The sequence below is a fragment of the Babylonia areolata genome, chromosome 2 (assembly GCF_041734735.1).
Source record: "Babylonia areolata isolate BAREFJ2019XMU chromosome 2, ASM4173473v1, whole genome shotgun sequence".
In the NCBI taxonomy this organism is placed as follows: Eukaryota; Metazoa; Mollusca; class Gastropoda; order Neogastropoda; family Buccinidae; genus Babylonia; species Babylonia areolata.
This window is the reverse complement of record NC_134877.1, coordinates 33520514-33540513: the sequence shown is the minus strand read 5'-3', so window position 1 is coordinate 33540513 and position 20000 is coordinate 33520514. Positions and strand designations below refer to the sequence as shown.

The following is a 20000-nucleotide window of genomic DNA, read 5'->3' as shown; positions in this document are numbered from 1 at the left end:
CCAAAGGATGTGGAGCGGTGGCTTGGTGGTTAGGAAGCTTGGAGTTTCCACGAGTTCGAGTCCCTGGGGAGAGCAGCCCGAATTTCACACAGAGAAATCTGTTGTGATAGAAGAAATACAAATACAAATGCATTATACGGACTGGCATACCTCCCCCACGCCCACCTTCAGCCCCCACCCACCAGTGGTGTGGCCCTGGGGTGCATGCTGGTCATTTCGATGAGGCGATAAACTGAGGCCCTGGGGTGCATGCTGGTCATTTCGATGAGGCGATAAACTGAGGCCCTGGGTTGCATGCTGGTCATTTCGAAGAGGCGATAAACTGAGGCCCTGGGTTGCATGCTGGTCATTTCGATGAGGCGATAAACTGAGGCCCTGGGATGCATGCTGGTCATTTCGATGAGGCGATAAACTGAGGCCCTGGGGTGCATGCTGGTCATTTCGATGAGGCGATAAACTGAGGCCCTGGGTTGCATGCTGGTCATTTCGATGAGGCGATAAACTGAGGCCCTGGGGTGCATGCTGGTCATTTCGATGAGGCGATAAACTGAGGCCCTGGGTTGCATGCTGGTCAGTTCGATGAGGCGATAAACTGAGGCCCTGGGGTGCATGCTGGTCATTTCGATGAGGCGATAAACTGAGGCCCTGGGTTGCATGCTGGTCATTTCGATGAGGCGATAAACTGAGGCCCTGGGTTGCATGCTGGTCATTTCGATGAGGCGATAAACTGAGGCCCTGTCTGCAGCATGCACATAGCTGCACGTAAAAGAACATTCGGTAACCAAGGGGTTGTCACTGTAGTAAAAAAAAAAAGTCCATCTTCATAGTGAAACAGATACAATTGAAGACAAAGAAAACACACACACACACACACACACACACACACACACACACACACACACACACACACACAACAAAAGCAACAACAACAACACAATAGCAACAACAACAACAACAAAACAAAAAAACGCACATAAAAAAACAACTACCAACCCCCCACCCACCCCTGCCAAAAAGCAACAACAACAACAAAAATCAACAACAACAACAACACGGAAACAACATATAAGTGACGCTGCACATTAACTCCGTCCAAGCTGTCCCCGAGGAGGAGAGCAGCCCGCCCGAGTCTGGCTCAGATCAGTTTGTTTTGATTCCAAAGTAAGATAAGTAATAAAAGTAATAAAAGTTACACCATAAAGTACAATACAATACAATGCAATAGCCAGCGTAACGTACGGAGCAGCTAAGCACACACCACAATCACCCCCACCTCATCACCCCTCCGCGATCAATAATGCTGTGGAGGGTTTGACAGCAGACACACACACACACACACACACACACACACACACACACACACACACACGCACGCACACACACACACACACACACACACACACACACACACACAAGCTGCTCCGTACGTTACGCTGGCTATTGTATTGTATTGTACTTTATGGTGTATTTTTTTTCTCAAGGCCTGACTAAGCGCGTTGGGTTAAACTGCTGGTCAGGCATCTACTTGGCAGATGTGGTGTAGCGTACATGGATTTGTCCGAACGCCGTAGTGACGCCTCCTTGAGCTACTGAAACTGAAACTGAAACTGATAGCAGAAGCAGAGGGAAGGGTATGTGTCAGGGCGAGATCCAGACCAAGTTAGCAAGGTTGCGGAACTAACCTGTTCCTGCTGAGATGGGATGGGATGGGATGGGATGGATGTTTATGAAGTCAGCTTTTGGCCGCTTTTCCTTCTTTTCTCCTCGTATGACGTTCGAGTCTGCCACACAGGAAGAGCAGGTCCTCATTGTTGTTCTGGATGGTGAATGAATTATCTGTGTGTGTGTGTGTGTGTGTGTGTGTGTGTGTGTGTGTGTGTGTGTGTGTGTGTGTGTGTGTGTGTGTGTGTGTGCGTGCGTGCGTGTGTGTGTGTGTGTGTGTGTGTGTGTGTGTGTGTGTGTTTATGTGTGTGTGTGTGTGTGTGTGTGTGCGCGCGCGCTCGCGCACGCGTGTGTGTGTGTATGTGTGTGTCCGTCTGTCTGTATGTGTCCGTGTCTGTGATAGAGAGAGAGAGAGAGCGAGGGAAAGAGAATTATTTTTTCAGTTCACCAGGAAAATAGATTTAAACGTAGTTGCATTTTTTTCATCCAGCGGCTCTCGAAACCATACACACAAAAAAAAAAAAAGTGGCACAGGATAAGTGAATGAAGAGGATACATTTTAAACAAGAGCAAGTGAGTGTAGAGGGCAAGTGAATGAACAAGGCGACTTTCTTTATTAATGAGGTGTTGGTTTATGAACTATAAGGAGTGGTAACTATCTCCATGCACAAGGTACTTTACTTCAAAACTTGTTTGTTAATTTCCAGTTGAAAAACCACCCGAGGCAGCCATGTGTTTGTTCTGTATTGTTTCATGTGTTCTGTATGGCTTGTTCAGGATTAAAGAGGCTATGCCAGTCTTGAATAAAAGCTTATTTGTTTTTTGCACATTTCTTCTGTCTTTGCTGCAGTGTGCACATGTCAAATGATCGGCAAAAGGACAGGCTCGGCGCTTCCTTTTTTTTTTTTTTAAATGAGGCAGTGTCTGGGTTTGTTCAATGTACTTTTTATTTACCTGTGTGCTAACTTGAATCAGTAGCGTAAAGAAGCACTGACTTGAAGTTGTGTACCTTGTGAATGGAGAGAGTTACCACACTTTACTATTTATTACTTTATAGTGTACCCCCACCCCCCCGCGAAAGGATCTAAAACAATAAGCAATCCTTCAGCATTAACGCAGTAACAAAGAGAATGAACAAGCTAATGAGATGAAGAGATAGAGTGGGGAGAGGGATACAGAAAAACAACAACAAAACAACATAGAATAGAAAAAGGATCCAGAAAAAAAGAGAGAGTGATGGGAGAGGTGGCGGATTCGAAAAAGAAGAAGAAGAAGAAGAAGAAAAGAAAAAAAAAAGAAGAAAAAAAAAGAAGAAGAAAGAAAAAAAAAAACACGGTAAAAAGACAGGCGCAAAAACATGGAAAAGTTTCATTAAATTTTCACGAGAGAGAGAGAGAGAGTGTGTGTGTGTTTTCATTAAAGCTTCATGCATCATGTTTCCAGACGTGCCGTCAGACGATGGGGCGGGGGGGGGGGGGGGGGGGGGGGGGAGGGCGTGGACATGGATTTTGATCCCGTTTCGGAGCGAGTGCAAAGGCATTGAATTAAAGAGTGACCGGGCGCGAGCGAGCTCGTTCAGCTGACACTGTGTGTGTGTGTGTGTGTGTGTGTGTGTGTGTGCGCGCGCGTGTGTGTCACTGTGTGTGTGTGCGCGTGTGTTTTGTGTGTGTGTGCGCGTGTGTTTTGTGTGTGTGTGTGTGTGTGTGTGTGTGTGTGTGATGCCGGGAGGTCTTTAAGTCTAAACAGCATCCCCGCCGTCTGGAAATTATGAGCTAAAAATGTCCACTTTTAGATTGTTCTCTTTATTTCTGATTTTTTTTTCTTCTTCTTTCACTATTGTTTTGCCTTCCCAGTCCATTTCCATGTCTTTTCGAAATCCAATAAGCCTTGACATTTTTTTCTTTCTCTTTTCCGCTGTCAGTGTTGTTTTTTTCTGTGCTGTTTTGCTCTGAGTCTCTCTCTCTCTCTCTCTCTCTCTCTCTCTCTCTCTCTCTGTGTGTGTGTGTGTGTGTGTGTGTGTGTGTGTGTGTGTGTTGCTTGTTTCAGTTGACAATCTTGAACTCGAGTTGTGATTCAATATGTTTGCATTGTTATTGTGTCCTCCTCCACATCCCAAAAGGGGTCAACTGATTATTTGCCATAAGAAACGTAATGGTTAGGATAAATAAATTAAAAAAAATCATGTCACGAACTGTGTTTTGCCTGTTTTTTCTCAGCAATTCATTTAACAGATGTAAAAGTTTTGATTTCCACGCGGTTCAATGTTTGTCGCTGTGGGCTATTCCTATAAGCATGGTCCCGCGCTGTTGGCTGGACTTTAAGCAACAACGTCAAATGTCAAGTTGTGTGTGTGTGTGTGTGTGTGTATGTGTGTGTGTGTTTGACTGTGTGCGTGCATGTGTGGGTTTGTGTGAACCATAAACCTGATATATGGGTGAACCAACCAATCAGCTATCCGAATACAAACATCCCATCACAGCTTGGACCTGTCCCTACACACACTCCCCTTCTCCATCCCTGGTGTGTGCAGACGAAGCACATACTTACGCACGCATGCATTCACGCACACGCACGCACGCACACACACACACGCACACAAACACACGCAAATTTGTGTGTGTGTGTGTGTGTGTGTGTGCGCGCGCACACACACACACACACACACACACACGCACACACATTTTTGGTCTAAAATCACTTTCTTGAACAGACGTTACATCAATTACCAACACATAAACACACACACATACACACACACACACACACACACACACACACACACACACACACACACACAACCACCCATCCACACACCCCACCACCACCCCCCACCAAAAAAAAAAATCCCAACAGAACAAAACAGAAAGAAATCCCTTGCTACTAATCCGATCTACTTCGCTAAAACTCTGTCCCAAGATAGAGAGATTTCTGCCTGCCAAAAACAGTAGGTAGAACTATACCGCCAGACAGAAACAGAAAAGCAAAACAGGAAAGAAAAAAAACAAAAAAAAACTACACTGAAGGCTTGTTACCTTTGGTTTCTCTCACACGTGAGACAAAACAAGTTGTGATTTTTTTTTTCTGGCTCAATGTGCACAAACAAGACAGGTGACTTATTAGCCCGCCCGCCCCCCACCACCCTCACCCTGGCCCCCCAGGCCCCTTCCCCTGGAGCTAGAAGAGAAGCCATCACTATTCTCACTGTTTGGAAATATCTGAGACAGACATTCAAGGTCGTTTGAGGGGTTAATAACCCTCATGCCCTCACCCCCCCCCCCCCCCCCCCCCACCCCCCCAAAAAAAGAAGATAAAACAAATAAAAATAAAACAAGGAGGAGGTAAGGAGAAGATGAAGACGAAAAAGGTATTTCCAAAAAAAAAAAAAAGAGTTGAAGGAGGAGAGGGAGATCGAGAGGTTTCAGTTGACGAAAAAAGAAACAAGAAGACGAAGAAGAAAAAAAAAAAGAAAAAAAAAAGAAGAAGAGATTTCAAGGAAGAATTGGAAGAGTTTAAGGAGAAGCGGAAGGAGGAAGAAGATGAGGATGAAGAAGCAGAGAAGACAGAAGGAAGAAGAAGGAGAAAGAAAGACAGGCAAGAATGATGAGAGAAAAATGACAAACAAAAGGGGGATGTACAAGAAAAAAAAAGGGGGGGGGAGTGAGAAGAACACTAATCGAAGAAGTAGTTGTTACTTATTGTAGGTCCCCACATGAACCTCTTTTCAAATAATAATCTACAGAAGTTAGTGCATACAATATTTGATTATTGATTAATTTTTTGTCCTAATGCCGCTTCCCCCGTCCCCCCTCTCACACACACCCTTCCAATATTATGTTTTTTTCTTTCTCCAGTCACTGACACTCACCCTCTCCATTTTACATTTTGTACTCTATCTTTTCCACATTCTGTTCTCTCTCTCTCTATCTCTCTTCCTTTCTTAGTCCCCTCCCCCTTCCCCCCCCTCACCCCTATTCCCCTCCACCTCAACCACCCCACTTTTCATTCGAATATGATTAATAATAACAATAATAGAAATGATGATAATCCAGATAATAATAATAATAAATGCCATTTATTTTCAGTCTAATATCATCATATTATATGAACAGACTATAAATAAATTAACGAACGAAGAAGTTGCAGTGGTACAAGAAGTACCAGACTGCGTTGTATGAGTGAGGAGCCTTTGGAGAAATGCACATGTTTCTATACATTGCATCGAATCGTTGCATGGAAGCAGTCCACACAAAAGGTAAAAAAAAAAAAGCAACAACAACAACAACAACAAAACAAACTACACAAACAGGATTAATTCAAGCAACTTCAAACAACCCCGAAATAAACGCAGCCATGGCTAGAATGTCGCCGAGCTCTTTGTTCGTTTGTTTGCTTTGTTTTTGTTTACTTCAGTTTCATTTTGCAGCATGTTTCCTTTCAGACTGAATTCGTACAATTACCGTGATCCGTTTTAACCTTTCTTTCACGGAGAGAGAGGCTGAGAGAGAGAGAGAGAGAGAGAGAGAGAGAGAGAGAGAGAGAGAGAGAGAGAGAGAGAGAGAGAGTACAAAAAAAGAAAAGAAAATTAACATCGGTCAAGATAATGCTTAATCAATAAATGAAAAAAAAAAACAGGAAAAGAAAAAAAAGAAGAAAAAAAGTGTCTCCTCCTAAACAAACAACAAACAAACTCAAAAGCAATTCCCCCCAAACACCAAAAAATGAACTAAAATAAGCATGCACATGTTACAAAAAAAAACCCACAAAAAAACAATAATAGAAATAACGCCATTTAAATAGTTGTAGGAGCAAAAAAGAGTTTGAAAGAGAGAGACGGAGAGAGACAGAGACACAGAGATAGAGAGACAAAGACAGAGATGACGTTATATAAGATTTATAAAGAAATACTCATTACAAAAATGTGTTTTTGCGCACATCCGTGAAAGCATAAAGCAATCAATATAAGGTTATCATCATTAGAAGAATAAAAGAGAGGGAGGAGGAAGAGGTGTGTGTGTGTGTGTGTGTGTGTGTGTGTGTGTGTTTGAAGAGAGAGGGGGGAGATAGACAAAGAGCGAGACAGAGAAAGAGAGAGGGGGGCCGGGGGGAGGGCACATAGATAGAACGACAAAGTGAGAAGGAGAGAAAGAGGCGATATCAATCCATGTATAGATTATGAGCAAAACAAAGACTAAAGTGAAAGGCATGCACATGTAGAACAAAAGTAATCTTTTTTTCCCCATAAAGCAAGAAGTAAAGAAAAATAACGCCACGGAAACAATTGTGGATTCAAACAAGGAATATGAGAGTAAAGTGAAAGGCATGCACATGTGAAACAAAAGTAATTCTTTTTTTTCGTAAAAAAAAAAAAAAAAAAAAAAAAAAAAAAAAATTGAGTGTAATTTGTAACAGTGGAGATTGTTCTATATTTACTGGAAATATGGGGAAAATGATGTTTTTTTGGAAGTCGAGATGCTTTCGTATTGTTTGATGGATACTGGGAGTGAGTTCCAGAGTCGTGAACCAGAATAGGCAAGGCTGGATTCAAATACATCATATTCTGGGAATTGGGACATTTAGTTTTGTTTGATTTCGGCTGTCATTCACGGAACATACATTCAATAGGTAGTCTGGAGCACGACCTATCAATCTTTTGTGGATCAGTATTCCTTTATTGTAAGTCAGTCTTTGGTGTAGCGGTAGAATGTTAAGTTTTCTGTAGTCGGATTTTGTCAAGGATGAGGTTTTGTTTAGAACAATTTTAAGCGCACATTTGTGAAGGCTGAGAAGTGGCTTAAAGGCGTTGGCGCTTACAGTATCCCCTAAGATTGATTCATAATAAACAGTGGATTGGATAAAGGCCTGAAAAACCAATTTTCTTGAGTGGTAATCAATGAAGTGTTTGATTTTTGATAGTTGGTATGTTTTTATGGAAATCTGCTTGCATATGTTATGTGTTAGATATATGATGAGTCCAAGAAAGGTTGTTGTCAATTGCTATTCCAAGGACGCTATGGTTGTCAACTTCATTAATGGCTTGGTTATTTATTTGAATGGGTGGAAACGTATGTTGGAAGCTTTTTTTTGTTCGGTCGTTGTCGAGATAAACTTGGTTTTGTGAGGGTGGATCGCCATGTGCCATTCTATTAGGTTGTTTACGCTATGTTGCAGAGACAGCATAAGCTGTTTTATGCAACTGTGGCTCGTGTGTAATGTTGTGTCATCTGCAAAAAGTTTACAGGATGTTTGAATATGAAGGGGGAGATCATTGATATATAATGTGAAAAGCAAAGGACCCAAGACAGAACCCTGTGGAACTCCATACTTTAGTGTTTGTAAGGACGAGGAAGCTGTATTAACAATTACACTTTGTTGTCTGTTTGTAAGATATAAATGAAGGCGATTCAAGGTGCTGGTGGAGAGACGGTTCAGCGATGGTTTTCTGATAAGAAGGTCATTGTCAGTTACGTCAAATGCTTTCATGAAATCTATAAATAGGACACCACAGTATTCATTGTTATTGACCTTGTTAAGCCATTGATCAACAAGATTAATCAGTGCAGTATGACAAGAGCGACCTTCTCTAAAACCATATTGGTTAGGGTGTTTCTCTGCACACACACACACACACACACACACACACACACACACACACACACAGGATGGGAAACGGAGAGAGAGAGAGAGAGAGAGAGAGAGAGAGGCAGGCAGGCAGGCAGGCAGGCAGGCAGGCACTCTTTCATTCACACAGATATACACACATAGACACTCACATAGGCACTTCTAACATTTATTGTCATTGCCAGGGAAGATCGTTTGATAAGGGGGCAACAACACGGTATTTCACATTTTGATGCCGACAGAAATACCACACAATTGTTCTTTGTATCAGTCAACCGATTTAGAGAGAGAGAGAGAGAGAGAGAGAGAGAGAGAGGCGGTGTGGGGGTGGAGGAAGGGAGGGGTGGAGAGATGGGGGGCGGGGTTGTTACTTAAGGTCTGTTTTTCTAACAGTATTATGATATAAGACGCAAAAAAAGATTAACGCACACACGAAAGTGAAGATTAATAACGCATTTTGACAACAGAGGATTCAGAAACTGTCTGCACAGTCTCAACAAGATTGTGTTCAGTGAGTGAGTGAGTGAGTGAGTGTGCGTGCGTACGTGCATGCGTGTGTATGTGTGTGTGTGCCTGTGTGTGCGCACTCGCGCGCATCTCCCTGTTTGTCGGTCCATCTCTCTGTCTCTCTGTTTCTGCCTCTCTCAAATATAGAGACAGATAGTGGGGATGTGGGAGGGGGGCTGTGGGAGGGGGGCTGTGGGAGGGGGCGTGCGGGGGGGGGGGGGGGGAAGAAGTGTCAGGCTTGGCTCTGTTGTGAATAGTCGTAATTGAAGAGAACGAGGCCTGTATCAAAATTCTATATTCCGCACGAAAATAAATACAAAAAAATAGGGGGGGGGGGGGGGGTGGAGAAGAAGAAAAATAAGGGCCCAACCAACCAGTTCTCTCACTTTTTTAAATTTTTTTTTTTAATAATTAATCAATGTTTGCTGAGCTCCAACCATTTTGATTGATTAGGGCTCTGTTCTTTTTCAACCCCGAGAAGAATGAAAAAAAAGCGTTCATTTTGGCTTGGCTTTGCTGTCTTGTTCATTACCTTTTCAGTGTTTCCTTTGAGCGAGTACGTGTGTGTGTGTGTGTGTGTGTGTGTGTGTGTTTATTTTCGTGCATATGTGAATGTGTGTGTGTGTGTGTGTGTGATTTTTTTTTTTTTAAGCGGACGCCATGTTTACCCGGTGAGGTTTGGTGTGTCACGTGTGCAGGCAGCGCGCCAATCAGCGGGCTGGCCTGCGGGGTCACGTGGGACCACGTGCTGTGCTGGGACATGGCCAAGCCAGATACCACCGTCACCCAAAAGTGTCCGGGCTACGTCAGTGGCATTATTAAAAACGGTGAGTGGGGGAAAGGTGTGTGTGTGTGTGTGTGTGTGTGTGTGTGTGTGTGTGTGTGGCGGGGGATAGTGTTGTGGGGAAGGTGTGTTAGGGATTGAGGGGAGGAGTCAGGTGTGTGTGGGCGCGTGTTAGTGGGAATTATCTTTGGTGAAGTGTGTGTGTGTGTGTGTGTGCGGTGAGCTGTGTTGTGCTGTGCTGTGCTGTGTTGTGTTGTGGTGTTTGTTCTTTTGGTATGTTTTTGTGATAAAACATTAGTATCACTTTTCCAGTTAGTTGCAGGAAACGAGGAAGAATATCAATTTAAATCTACGCGTATTCCAGTTTAGTATGTATCTATTCCGTTAATAGTTTATATATATATATATATATATATATAGATATAGATATATATATATATACATATATACATACATACATACATACATATATATATATAGATATAGATATATAACGGAAGAAGAAAGACCCAAGGCTTACCGGTCAACCCACGTGTTTAATTCTGCCATTTTTTCGGCTTGTCAGCTGGTTGTGACAATACGGGAAACAAATGAAACCATCGCTATTCAAACAAGCTTTGGAGAAAAAAAAGTGTAAGGGGGAGGGGGTGAGTGAAAGGGAGGTGGAGGCCCGTGTGAAATAGAGGGGGAACAAACGCACAAGAACCACAAACATACACACACACACACACACACACACACACACACACACACAGACGCGCACACACGCACATAACACACTTGCATGCACAAAGAAACCAGAAATGGACGAAGGGATGGGGCGAAGGAGCCAAACACACACACACACACACACACACACACACACACACACACACACACACACCACTTGTATGCACAATAAAAACTGAAATGTATGTATGGAGGAAAGAGAAAGAGAGAGAGAGAGAGAACCGTATATCTACCCATCTACCCGTGTCGATCGCTCCCGAAGTCATCCCCATTCTAACCCCTATCGGTCGTGGGAAATACCCTTCAAAGCACCAAACCAAGAGTGATGTAGCTATTGGCTCCCACTTGATATCAGTGCCTGATTCTGAAATGGACCATCCTCTTCCAAGTCGACCATTCTCTTTTTCTCCTTGGCGAATCGCCCGATGGACGCATTAAATAAAACCACTTTGTCGTCGTCGACCCCCGAACGGCCGAGTATTGACGATCGAAATGTGTTCCACGACTTTTCACTTTCTTGGATTGTACGCTTTTTTTTTGTTGTTGTTGCTTTTTTTGCTTTTTGTTATTTGGCCGGCTTGTATTGGCTCCCGTTTGGTCTGTCTGTGTAAATCTGTCATTCTGTATGACTGTAATACACCACCATGTCTGCCCGCTGACATTCCTTTAACTCCTTGCCTGCTGACCCTTGCGAAAGAAAATGAGATCCGATCGGCATGAGTTTGAAAGGCATACAGACTCTACTACTGTGTTTTTGCTCCTTGATTTTTGCTCAGCAAAAGTAATGCAAGTCCTGGTGATTCCAACTCAAATAGCATAGTGGGGGTAATGTCTTACTTCAGCATCCTAAAGTCCTGGAGCTGAATTCAGGATTCCAAAGTGGGACGTAACAGGATGCTGAAGAGCGACTTTACGATATAGCGGTGACTGAGAACCTCACCTGTAAGCTCTGCATTGTCTCAGTGAGACGGCGGTCCCCCACCGACGAAGAGCACTTGTCAGCAGCAGAAGGGGGGCCCGGGGACAGGGTAGAGAAAAGAAGATGGACAAGAAGGAAGGGATAATGTGTCCCACTAAAGGGTATTTGGTGAAATAAAGAAGGTACAAAGAAAGAAAAGGAATGGTATGAAAAGAAAGAAAGGAAAGAGGATTAATAATGAAAGAAAGAAGGTAAGGAAGGACCGAAAAAAAAAGAAAAAAAAAAGGAAGACAGGAAGGGAGGGAAAGGGTAGTCCCCCAAAAGGCAGACGCGGGGCAAATAAAGGAAGAAAGGCAGACAGAAAGACAAAAAAACAAAACAAAACAGAGAGTAATAAACGTGAACGAACGAAAGAAGGAACGAAAGAAAGAATGAGGGCAGCTCCTCCAAGACACGCAGAAGTGATTTATTATTATTCAGGCTCGCTCGTCACTCCGCGCTGAATACAGATACTGCCTGTGTTAGCTTCTCTCGCTGTCTTGCCGGTCCATTCTCACTCCTACTCTCCTACCCCCCCAACCCCAAACCCCCAAAGCCTACAACCCACGGCTGTAAAGTTGTCAGGGACTCCTGCAGTAATCGGGAACCAGTGAGGATCAATACAAACGCGGGATTGTCCACTTCCAGTGATGGGAATGTGTTTCGTAGGGTAGGTCTATGGAGCCGCTTTTTTTTGCCTGTCTGTACACACACACACACACACACACACACACACACACACACACACACACACATATATATATATATATATATATATATGAAAATATCAAAAACAAGACTCGGCATGCCTGTAACACTTTCAGCTTATCGCATGGTTAAAGCTCTCTCAAGAATATTCATGAGATCAATGTGTGTTGGATTAAGCTTCAAAATAATGCGAAAAACAAAACAAAAAGAAAAAACAACAACTTGTAATTCTAAAAGCTGCAAAGTTTCGCTCTATAAACAGCTTCTTCAGGCAAGGGCACAGAAATGAACGCTTTCGAGGCTGGTTAAATAGCAACCAGTGAGTAAAAATCAGTTTTCATATTTTGCCGGTCGCGGTATTTACCACAGTGTTTTTCGGCAAGGAACGGAGCCCACAAGAGCCAGTTGCATTGCTTGGACGAAAGAAGCTAGTATGGTCGTAACTACTAACTGTGTGTGGTATGGAACTGACCAATGGCGTAGTTCGGTCAGCGCAGGCATTTAGTCACGTGTAACTGTCAAAAAGTAATGCAACTGGCAGGACACCAACTCGAGAGTGTGAGTTCTTTGTATGTGTGTGTTTTTTCGCCTTTGAAGCTCAGTCCAACACATTGACCTCATGCAGTATTCTTCGGATGGTGAAGCTTTAACTATGCGATGAGAAAAAAAAAAACAAACAAAAAAAACAAAAACAAAAAAACAAAAAAAACAAAAAAACAAACAGGAACAAAAAACAAATAAAACGAAAATTAATAAGAAAGAAATAGTATGACAAATAAAGGAAAGGCAACGAAGCAATGTTTTACCCAGGCCCCTTCTCTGAACTGACTCATTGTCATTGATTAATTGTGCAATAAAGGACTACAAGAAACTCAAGGAAGAAAAAAAAAGAAAAAAAAAACGAAAGGGAAATAAGAAAGCGATGTGCTCTCAGCATGCCCGCCCTACCCACCCCCATTCTCACTCCCCCACCTCCACTCCCCCACCCTACCCCTTAACACACACGCACATATCTGACCAGATCAGGCTTAAACCCGCAACACCAACTCTTGGCGACATGGAGACGGAGATAGATGGATATTCTTGGTAATGGGTCCTTTTGATTAATTGTGTGATTCAGGAGGAGGAGGGCTAGGGGGGTGGGGGTGGGTGGTGGTGGTGGTGATAAGGATAAAACAGGATAAAACAAAACAAAACAAATATCCACCTCCACGAAAGCAAGTAAGCCGTAGGGTGCGGTTCCATATTTTTGAACCGATCCAGTTTAAGCCCAGAAAACCGAGTGGTTGCAACGTACAGAGAGCATTAGGCAGTAAGTTCTTGGCAGTGGGTGTCCTGATTGATTGCTCACTGAGGGCAAAACTATCGGTCAAAATGAATTTTAAAAAATCAAAAAAAAGAAAGAAGGAAAGAAGGGGGCAGGAGGGGAGTGGGGGTGGGGGGGAGGAGTGAATGAATAAGAAAGAAAGAAATTTAGAAAAAAAAAAGAAGCCATGCCCTTATTCCCATCAATATCTCGCGAAATGAGAAATTCGTTGGTTGGGCACACACTCGGGAGGGCGGATGTGTGGATTAATAATGCGATGAAGGCAACCAAATCAGTTGAAAAGGTTGGAAAAAAGAAGAAACAAGAGAGGCAAGGCCTTCAAGACTCACTTGTGATACACTGAGAAAAAGAATCCAAGCTTTTTATGTATCGTGTATAATTTCAAAATGTAATGTTTAAGATGAGAAAGATCAGTTTAAAGCGAATTAAGTCCCCTAGCATTAATTACAGAGTAATTTCCCTTCTTTACTATCTGCACCAAAACGTTTGCAAAATAAATAAAACTTCCATGCTTAGCAAAAGAATTTCCTGTTTGAACAAAAAATGATAATAATGAACGCTCTTGCTGTTGGGTCAGAATATCAGATCAAAGTGCCAAGTTTAGAGAATACAAAAAATATAAATATAACAGTAAATGCAGTTTGCATATAATTAGGCTTCATTTTTTTTGGTGCCCATCCCAGAGGTGAAATATTGTTTTAAACAAGATGACTGGAAAGAACTGAATTTTTCCTATTTTTATGCCTAAGTTGGTGTCAACTGACAAAGTATTTGCAGAGAAAATGTCAATGTTAAAGTTTACCACACACACACACACACACACACACACACACACAGAGACAACCGAACACTGGGTTAAAATATAGACTCACTTTGTTTACACAAGTGAGTTAAAAAGCAGACATCCGTTTCAGAACCGATCTATCTTTCTATCTAGCTATCTATCTGTATGTGTGTGTGTGTGTGTGTGTGTGTGTGTGTGTGTGTGTGTGTGTGTGTAAAAAGAGAAAGAGAGAGTGTGTATGTGTTTATATGTGTGTGTGATCATGTATGTGTGCGCGTGTGAGTGTATGTATGTGTGTGTGTGTGTGTGCATTCGTGCATGTGTGTATACATGTGCGTGTGTGTTAATGTGTGTGTGCTTGTACTATTCTGTGTGTGTGTGTGTGCGCGCGTGCGTGCGCGTGCGGTTGTGATTGCGTGCGTGCGTGTGTGTGTGTGTGTGTGTGTGTGTGTGTGTGTGCGCGCGCGCGTGCACGCTCGCTCGCTCGTACGTTTGTGAAAGATAATTATTTGATGTAATTAGCTTGGCTATAAGTAGCCATGAAAAAAAAGAGAGAGAGAGGAAAACACGATGAAAAAAAGGAAGAAAAGACAAGGGGAAAACACAAACAACGAGAAGAACAAAAAAACACAAAAAACAATGGTGACCAGCTGACAAAGAAGAAGGGATACAGTGCAGTGAGGCGTCCTTATTAATGCTATGTCCTGCCTGGACTGCACTTCCTGCTTTATCACTGTCTGGGATTGACCTTTCCCTTCACAACGATCGGTTTTTTTTATTCACCCCCACCCCTCTCCTCCTCTCTCTGTGTCTCCGTCTCTCTGTGTCTCTGTCTCTCTGAGAGAGAGGACGTCCCTTCAGAGTGGGCTGGTGGTTTTCTGAATAAATGTAATTTCATGTCTTACTCTCTCTTTGACTTACTCTGTGTGTGTGTGTGTGTGTGTTTATGTGTGTGTGTGTGTGTGTGTGTGTGTGTCTTTCTGTGTGTGTGTGTGTGTGTGTGTGTGTGTGTGTGTGTGTGTGTGTGTGTGTGTGTGTGTGTGTGATTTCTTTCTTTCCTCTGCTTGCTTTTGTGTTTGTTGTGTTGTTTTGTGTTTCGGATCCACCCTGTTTACGCATACCCAGATTCAAACACTCGACTGTTGGCCGCCGTTCTTTCTCTGTCTCTGGACCTCGTAATTGGAATGAACTTCCTCTTTCGCTTCGACAGGTCTCCACACTCAGCTCTTTTAAATCTGGCCTTAAAACCCACCTTTTCCCCAAATAGCCTCCCTTCCCTGCCTCTTCCTTATCTTCAGTTTTTTTTTTCTTCCCAGTTTTACAGTTATGCATGCGTGTGAATGACTGCTGCGAAAGCGCTTTGAATTGCCTCTGCACAAGATTAAGCGCTATATAAATATAATAATAATGATAATTACAATACGAAGAAGAAGAATGATAATAATAATTTCTCTCCTTTCCTTCTTTCTTTGTTCATTCTGACGTTGCTCAGTTCTCTTTGTCTCCCTTATTCTGACGTTTATTTTATTCTGGGTGTTGTTTCTCTTCTTTGTCTTTCATGATTTCTTTGTCGAGTTTTTTCCTCGTTTGTTTTCTTTTTTTTTCTTGCTTTCGCTGCTGTAATTATTTTCATTCATGTGCGTGTTTGTTTGTTGTTGTTTTTTTAGGAGAATGAGTCTTAAGCGGCATTAAGAGTTTTAACTGGTGATGGTAGTGTTTAGAAAACAGTGATGATAGATTTTTGTTTGTTTTTTTAGTGGGTTCTTTTAAGACAACATAGAAAGAGAGTGCGAAAGAAAGGAGGAAAGAAGGAAAGATAAAAGGGAACACGGAGCACACTTTTAAGCAAACCTTTTCCAGAAAGTCTGATAAAGAGACACATTTTAAACACGTGTTGAAGACATCGGTGAAAAATCTACATGTTGACGCATTTAAACGTACACAAAAAAAACACCTTTCCATTTCTTCTATTTTTGAGTTGGTGTTTGAAAGGTAGCAGAATGGCTAAGACGCTCAGCCGCCAATATAGAGAGTCCGTGAGGGTGTGGGTTCGAATCCAGCTCTCGGCTTTTTCTCCCACGTTTGACTGGGAAATCAAACTGAACGTCCAGTCATTCGGATGGGACGATGAACCGAGGTCCCGTGTGCAGCACGCACTTGGCGTTGGGTTATGCTGCTGGTCAGGCATCTTGTCTAGCAGATGTGATGTGGCGTATAATGGATGTGTCCGAACGCAAGGATGCCTTCTTGAGAAACTGAAACTGGAAACTAAAAACTTAGTTGGTGTTGGTGGTGGTCGGATGACATTGGGTGGGATAGGTTTGGGGTGGGGGTGAGGGATGGGGGCGTGGGGGGGTCCAGCAGTGGAAGTCACTGCATGGGATCGGAGGTACCGCGGTATCACTAGACCGTCCACTCATCTATCTATTTATCTCTCTGTCTGTCTGTCTATCTATTTGTCTGTCTGTCTATCTATCAACCCATTCATCTGTTCATCCATCCATCGATTCACCCATCTCTGCCTACAGTGTATATCTGTTATATCTATCTATCTATCTATCCATCTGTCTATATCTATCTACAGTATATATCCATCTATCCATCTGTCTGTCTAGTCTGGCTGTCGGGGAACCGAAAGAAGGAATGAAGGGGGGTGTGAGGATGGGGTGGATGGGACAGGGTAGAGGTCAGCCAGTTAGATGGGCATGCTTGCTTCACTGCACACAATACTGCTGTTCGGGCCTCAAGTTCTGGGCGATGTTCCGCGCTCTCATTCAGACTGAATGCGTCGTATATCTGTCATAGCACACGACCTGACGTGATCGCTCGCTGATTGTGAGATTTAAAGTTGGAGAGGTAATCTGGCGGAACGCGATATAGACGCGATCAGGCACGCGGGCATGCGCGCGTGCACAGATGCAGACACACACACACACACACACACACACACACACACACACACACACACACACACACACACACACACACACACACACATATATATATATATACATACACGCGCAAAAATATCAACTCAGTTATTCCTCTCTCTCTCCTTCGTATCTCTTCCATCCTTCTTACCCTCTTCCTTCCCTCTTTCCTTAACGCAAATGCGTACTATGTCATTTTTTTTTGGTGGTAGAATTGGGTATTTTCTATGCCATTTATTTTTTCTTGTTGTTATTGCCATGCGATGTGTATGGGATTTTTTTCCACACTTTTTTTTCTGTATTTCCTACCATAGTTTATACGTTTTCTTTACGAGGGTAGGATGAAAACAGGCCGATAAGTATCTATTCCTTTTCCCTCAATAAAAAAAAAGTTTCGATTTCGATCTCTCTCTCTCTCTCTCTCTCTCTCTAGATATATATATACACACACACACACACACACACACACACACACACACACACACACACACACACACACACAAAAAATGTGATGTTAACATCAGAAGATCACGAGGTGATAATGTTGATGGCAAACTTTATATCAGAAGCTATGGACATTAGGCAAAAAGCACTACAAAGAAACACTAACTGCGTGATCAGATAGGTTTGCTATTTCTTCTGAGCCAGTGCTGGAATTTGTTGCATGGTGCATTGATAGATGAATGAGTGAACGGAGTTATTATGTGTTGGGTGGCCTATTGGTTGCTACCATTTTTCTTCAATGAAAGAACTTTGTTTTGTTTCATTATTTGCTTTCCCCATTTTCATTCGTTTATCGTAATGGTTTGTAATACAATGAAATTATATGTGGGTGCATTCACCCATGTCATAAGGACCTCATGGGCCAATAACATCAGCTAGAGAGAGAGAGAGAGAGAGAGAGACAGAGACAGAGAGAGAGGCAGAGAGAGAGACAGAGAGACAGACAGACAGACAGACAGACAGACACAGACAAAAATGATTCCAAACTATGCTTCCCAACATGTCAATGTCAGAAAATGGGGGCGTGTGTGTGTGTGTGTGTGTGTGTGTGTGTGTGTGTGTGTGTGTGTGTGTGTGTGTGTGTGTGTGTGTGTGTGTGTGTGAGAGAAACAGACTGATAGACTAGACACTCTGACAGACACAGCTGGAAGGGGAGGGGGAAGAGGGACGGTTGGATAGCCATGTGGGAAGAGGAGGCAGAGGTCGGTGTAGGGGTTTACTGAATCGGGGTTGGGGCGGGCGGGGTGAGGGGGCGGGGGTAGGGGTGGGGGGGGGGAATCAGTTCATTTTCTTGAACAAACATTGCACACATTCAATCGTCAGACACTCCCCACCGCCTCCCCCACGCCCTATCCCCTCCCGACTTTGCAAAAATCTCATTCAAATCGTGTAGTCTGGACCGACCGACGAAGAAGGCTGGATTTCCATTTGGGCAAGTTAAAAAAAAAAAAAAAAAAAAGACCCAACTACAGCTATCTATATAGCAACACGCCATGCACTGATGCTGAGAGACCTTTTAGCACTCCTGTCGCAAAAAAAAAAGTGTGTTCTCAATTCCTCACCTTCATCCCATCCCTCCCCACCCGCACACCCCCTTCCACGTTTTAACTCCCTCTCCCTCCTATGACCCGCTCACTCCACTGTCCTCTCTTCTGCGCACACACACACCGTCAGTTTCGATGTGGAGTCAATTTAATTCAAATTCAATTCAAAAACACTTTATTAATCCACCTGGAAATTAACGTGTGCGATCACAGGCTCGTTGTAGGCACCAACATAAAAATGAACATACACTAAAATAAGTCAGATAAAAAATCATAGAAGCTGATTAAAACAACCCCCCACCCCCCACAACCCTACCCCACACCTTCACACATGCGCACACGTTAAGACAATAAAGTATTGGACAACAATGTATACCAATAGAAAACATCCAGCAAATAAAATATAAATATCTAATCCTAACTCCCACCCCTACCCACACACATGTTACCACAAGGTAATATACAACAATGTAATAAAAAAAGAAAAAAAAAGAAAAAAAGATCGTATATAAATGTAAAATGCACACACACACACACACACACACACACACACACACACAAACACACACACACACACACACACGCGCGCGCGCGCGCACACACACACACACACACACACACACACACGTTAAGACAATAACTTACTGGACAACAATGTAAACAAATAAAAACATCCAGCATATTAGAGTCGGATTTTTTGTAGTTTGTTTGTTTGTTTGCTTATTTCTGTATGTGCGTGTGTGTGTGCGTTAAATCACTCCCAGTCGTGGCGAATCTTGTGAAAACCTGAAACTAGTACCACGTGACTATGCATGCTCAGATGATGAGGAAATTGGAAAACCAGTGTTCCACCTGTGTTTATTCGGTTGACAGTTTTTCAAAACATCAACAAAACAGAGAAAAACAAAACAAAAAACAAAAACAAACAAGCATTTTGTTTTCAACTTTTCATTTTTTTTCCTTTGTAATCTGGTTCAGCAGCACCGCCACTGCAATCATCATCGTCATCACTGTCATTATTTTCATCATCATCATCATCATCATCATCGTTATCTTCATAATAACGGCCAAGCAAGGAGGTAACGGCGATTGACTGACAGAAAGAGACATACATTTTGCCTTGGCGCGCCTGCTGCTGTTCCCCATCTCTCTGTGTCTCTGTCTCTCTCTCTCTGTGTCTCTGTCTCTGTCTGTCTGTCTCTCTGTCTCTGTCTGTCTGTCTGTCTGTATGTATGTCTATCTGTCTCTGTCGCTCTGTCTCTCTCTCTCCCTCTGTCTTTCTCTCTCTCTCTCTTTGTATCTCTTTTTCTGTGCTCTTTGTACCTCTCTGTGTGTGACTCTTTCTCTGTGTGTGTGTGTCTGTCTGTCTCTGTCTCTATATGTTTCTCTCTGTCTGTCTGTCTTTCTGTCTCTCTCTGTATATATATATATATATATATATATATA

General features: G+C 42.8%; 1 protein-coding gene across 1 annotated transcript in view; it reads left to right on the top strand.

Moving 5' to 3' along the window:
- LOC143277289 (secretin receptor-like) overlaps positions 1-20000 on the top strand; it is a 296984-nt gene that overhangs the window by 236125 nt on the left and 40859 nt on the right. The window contains exon 3 of the mRNA XM_076582062.1: positions 9486-9614. Coding sequence (XP_076438177.1) covers positions 9486-9614 — 129 coding nt within the window. The remainder of the gene's footprint in view (positions 1-9485; positions 9615-20000) is intronic.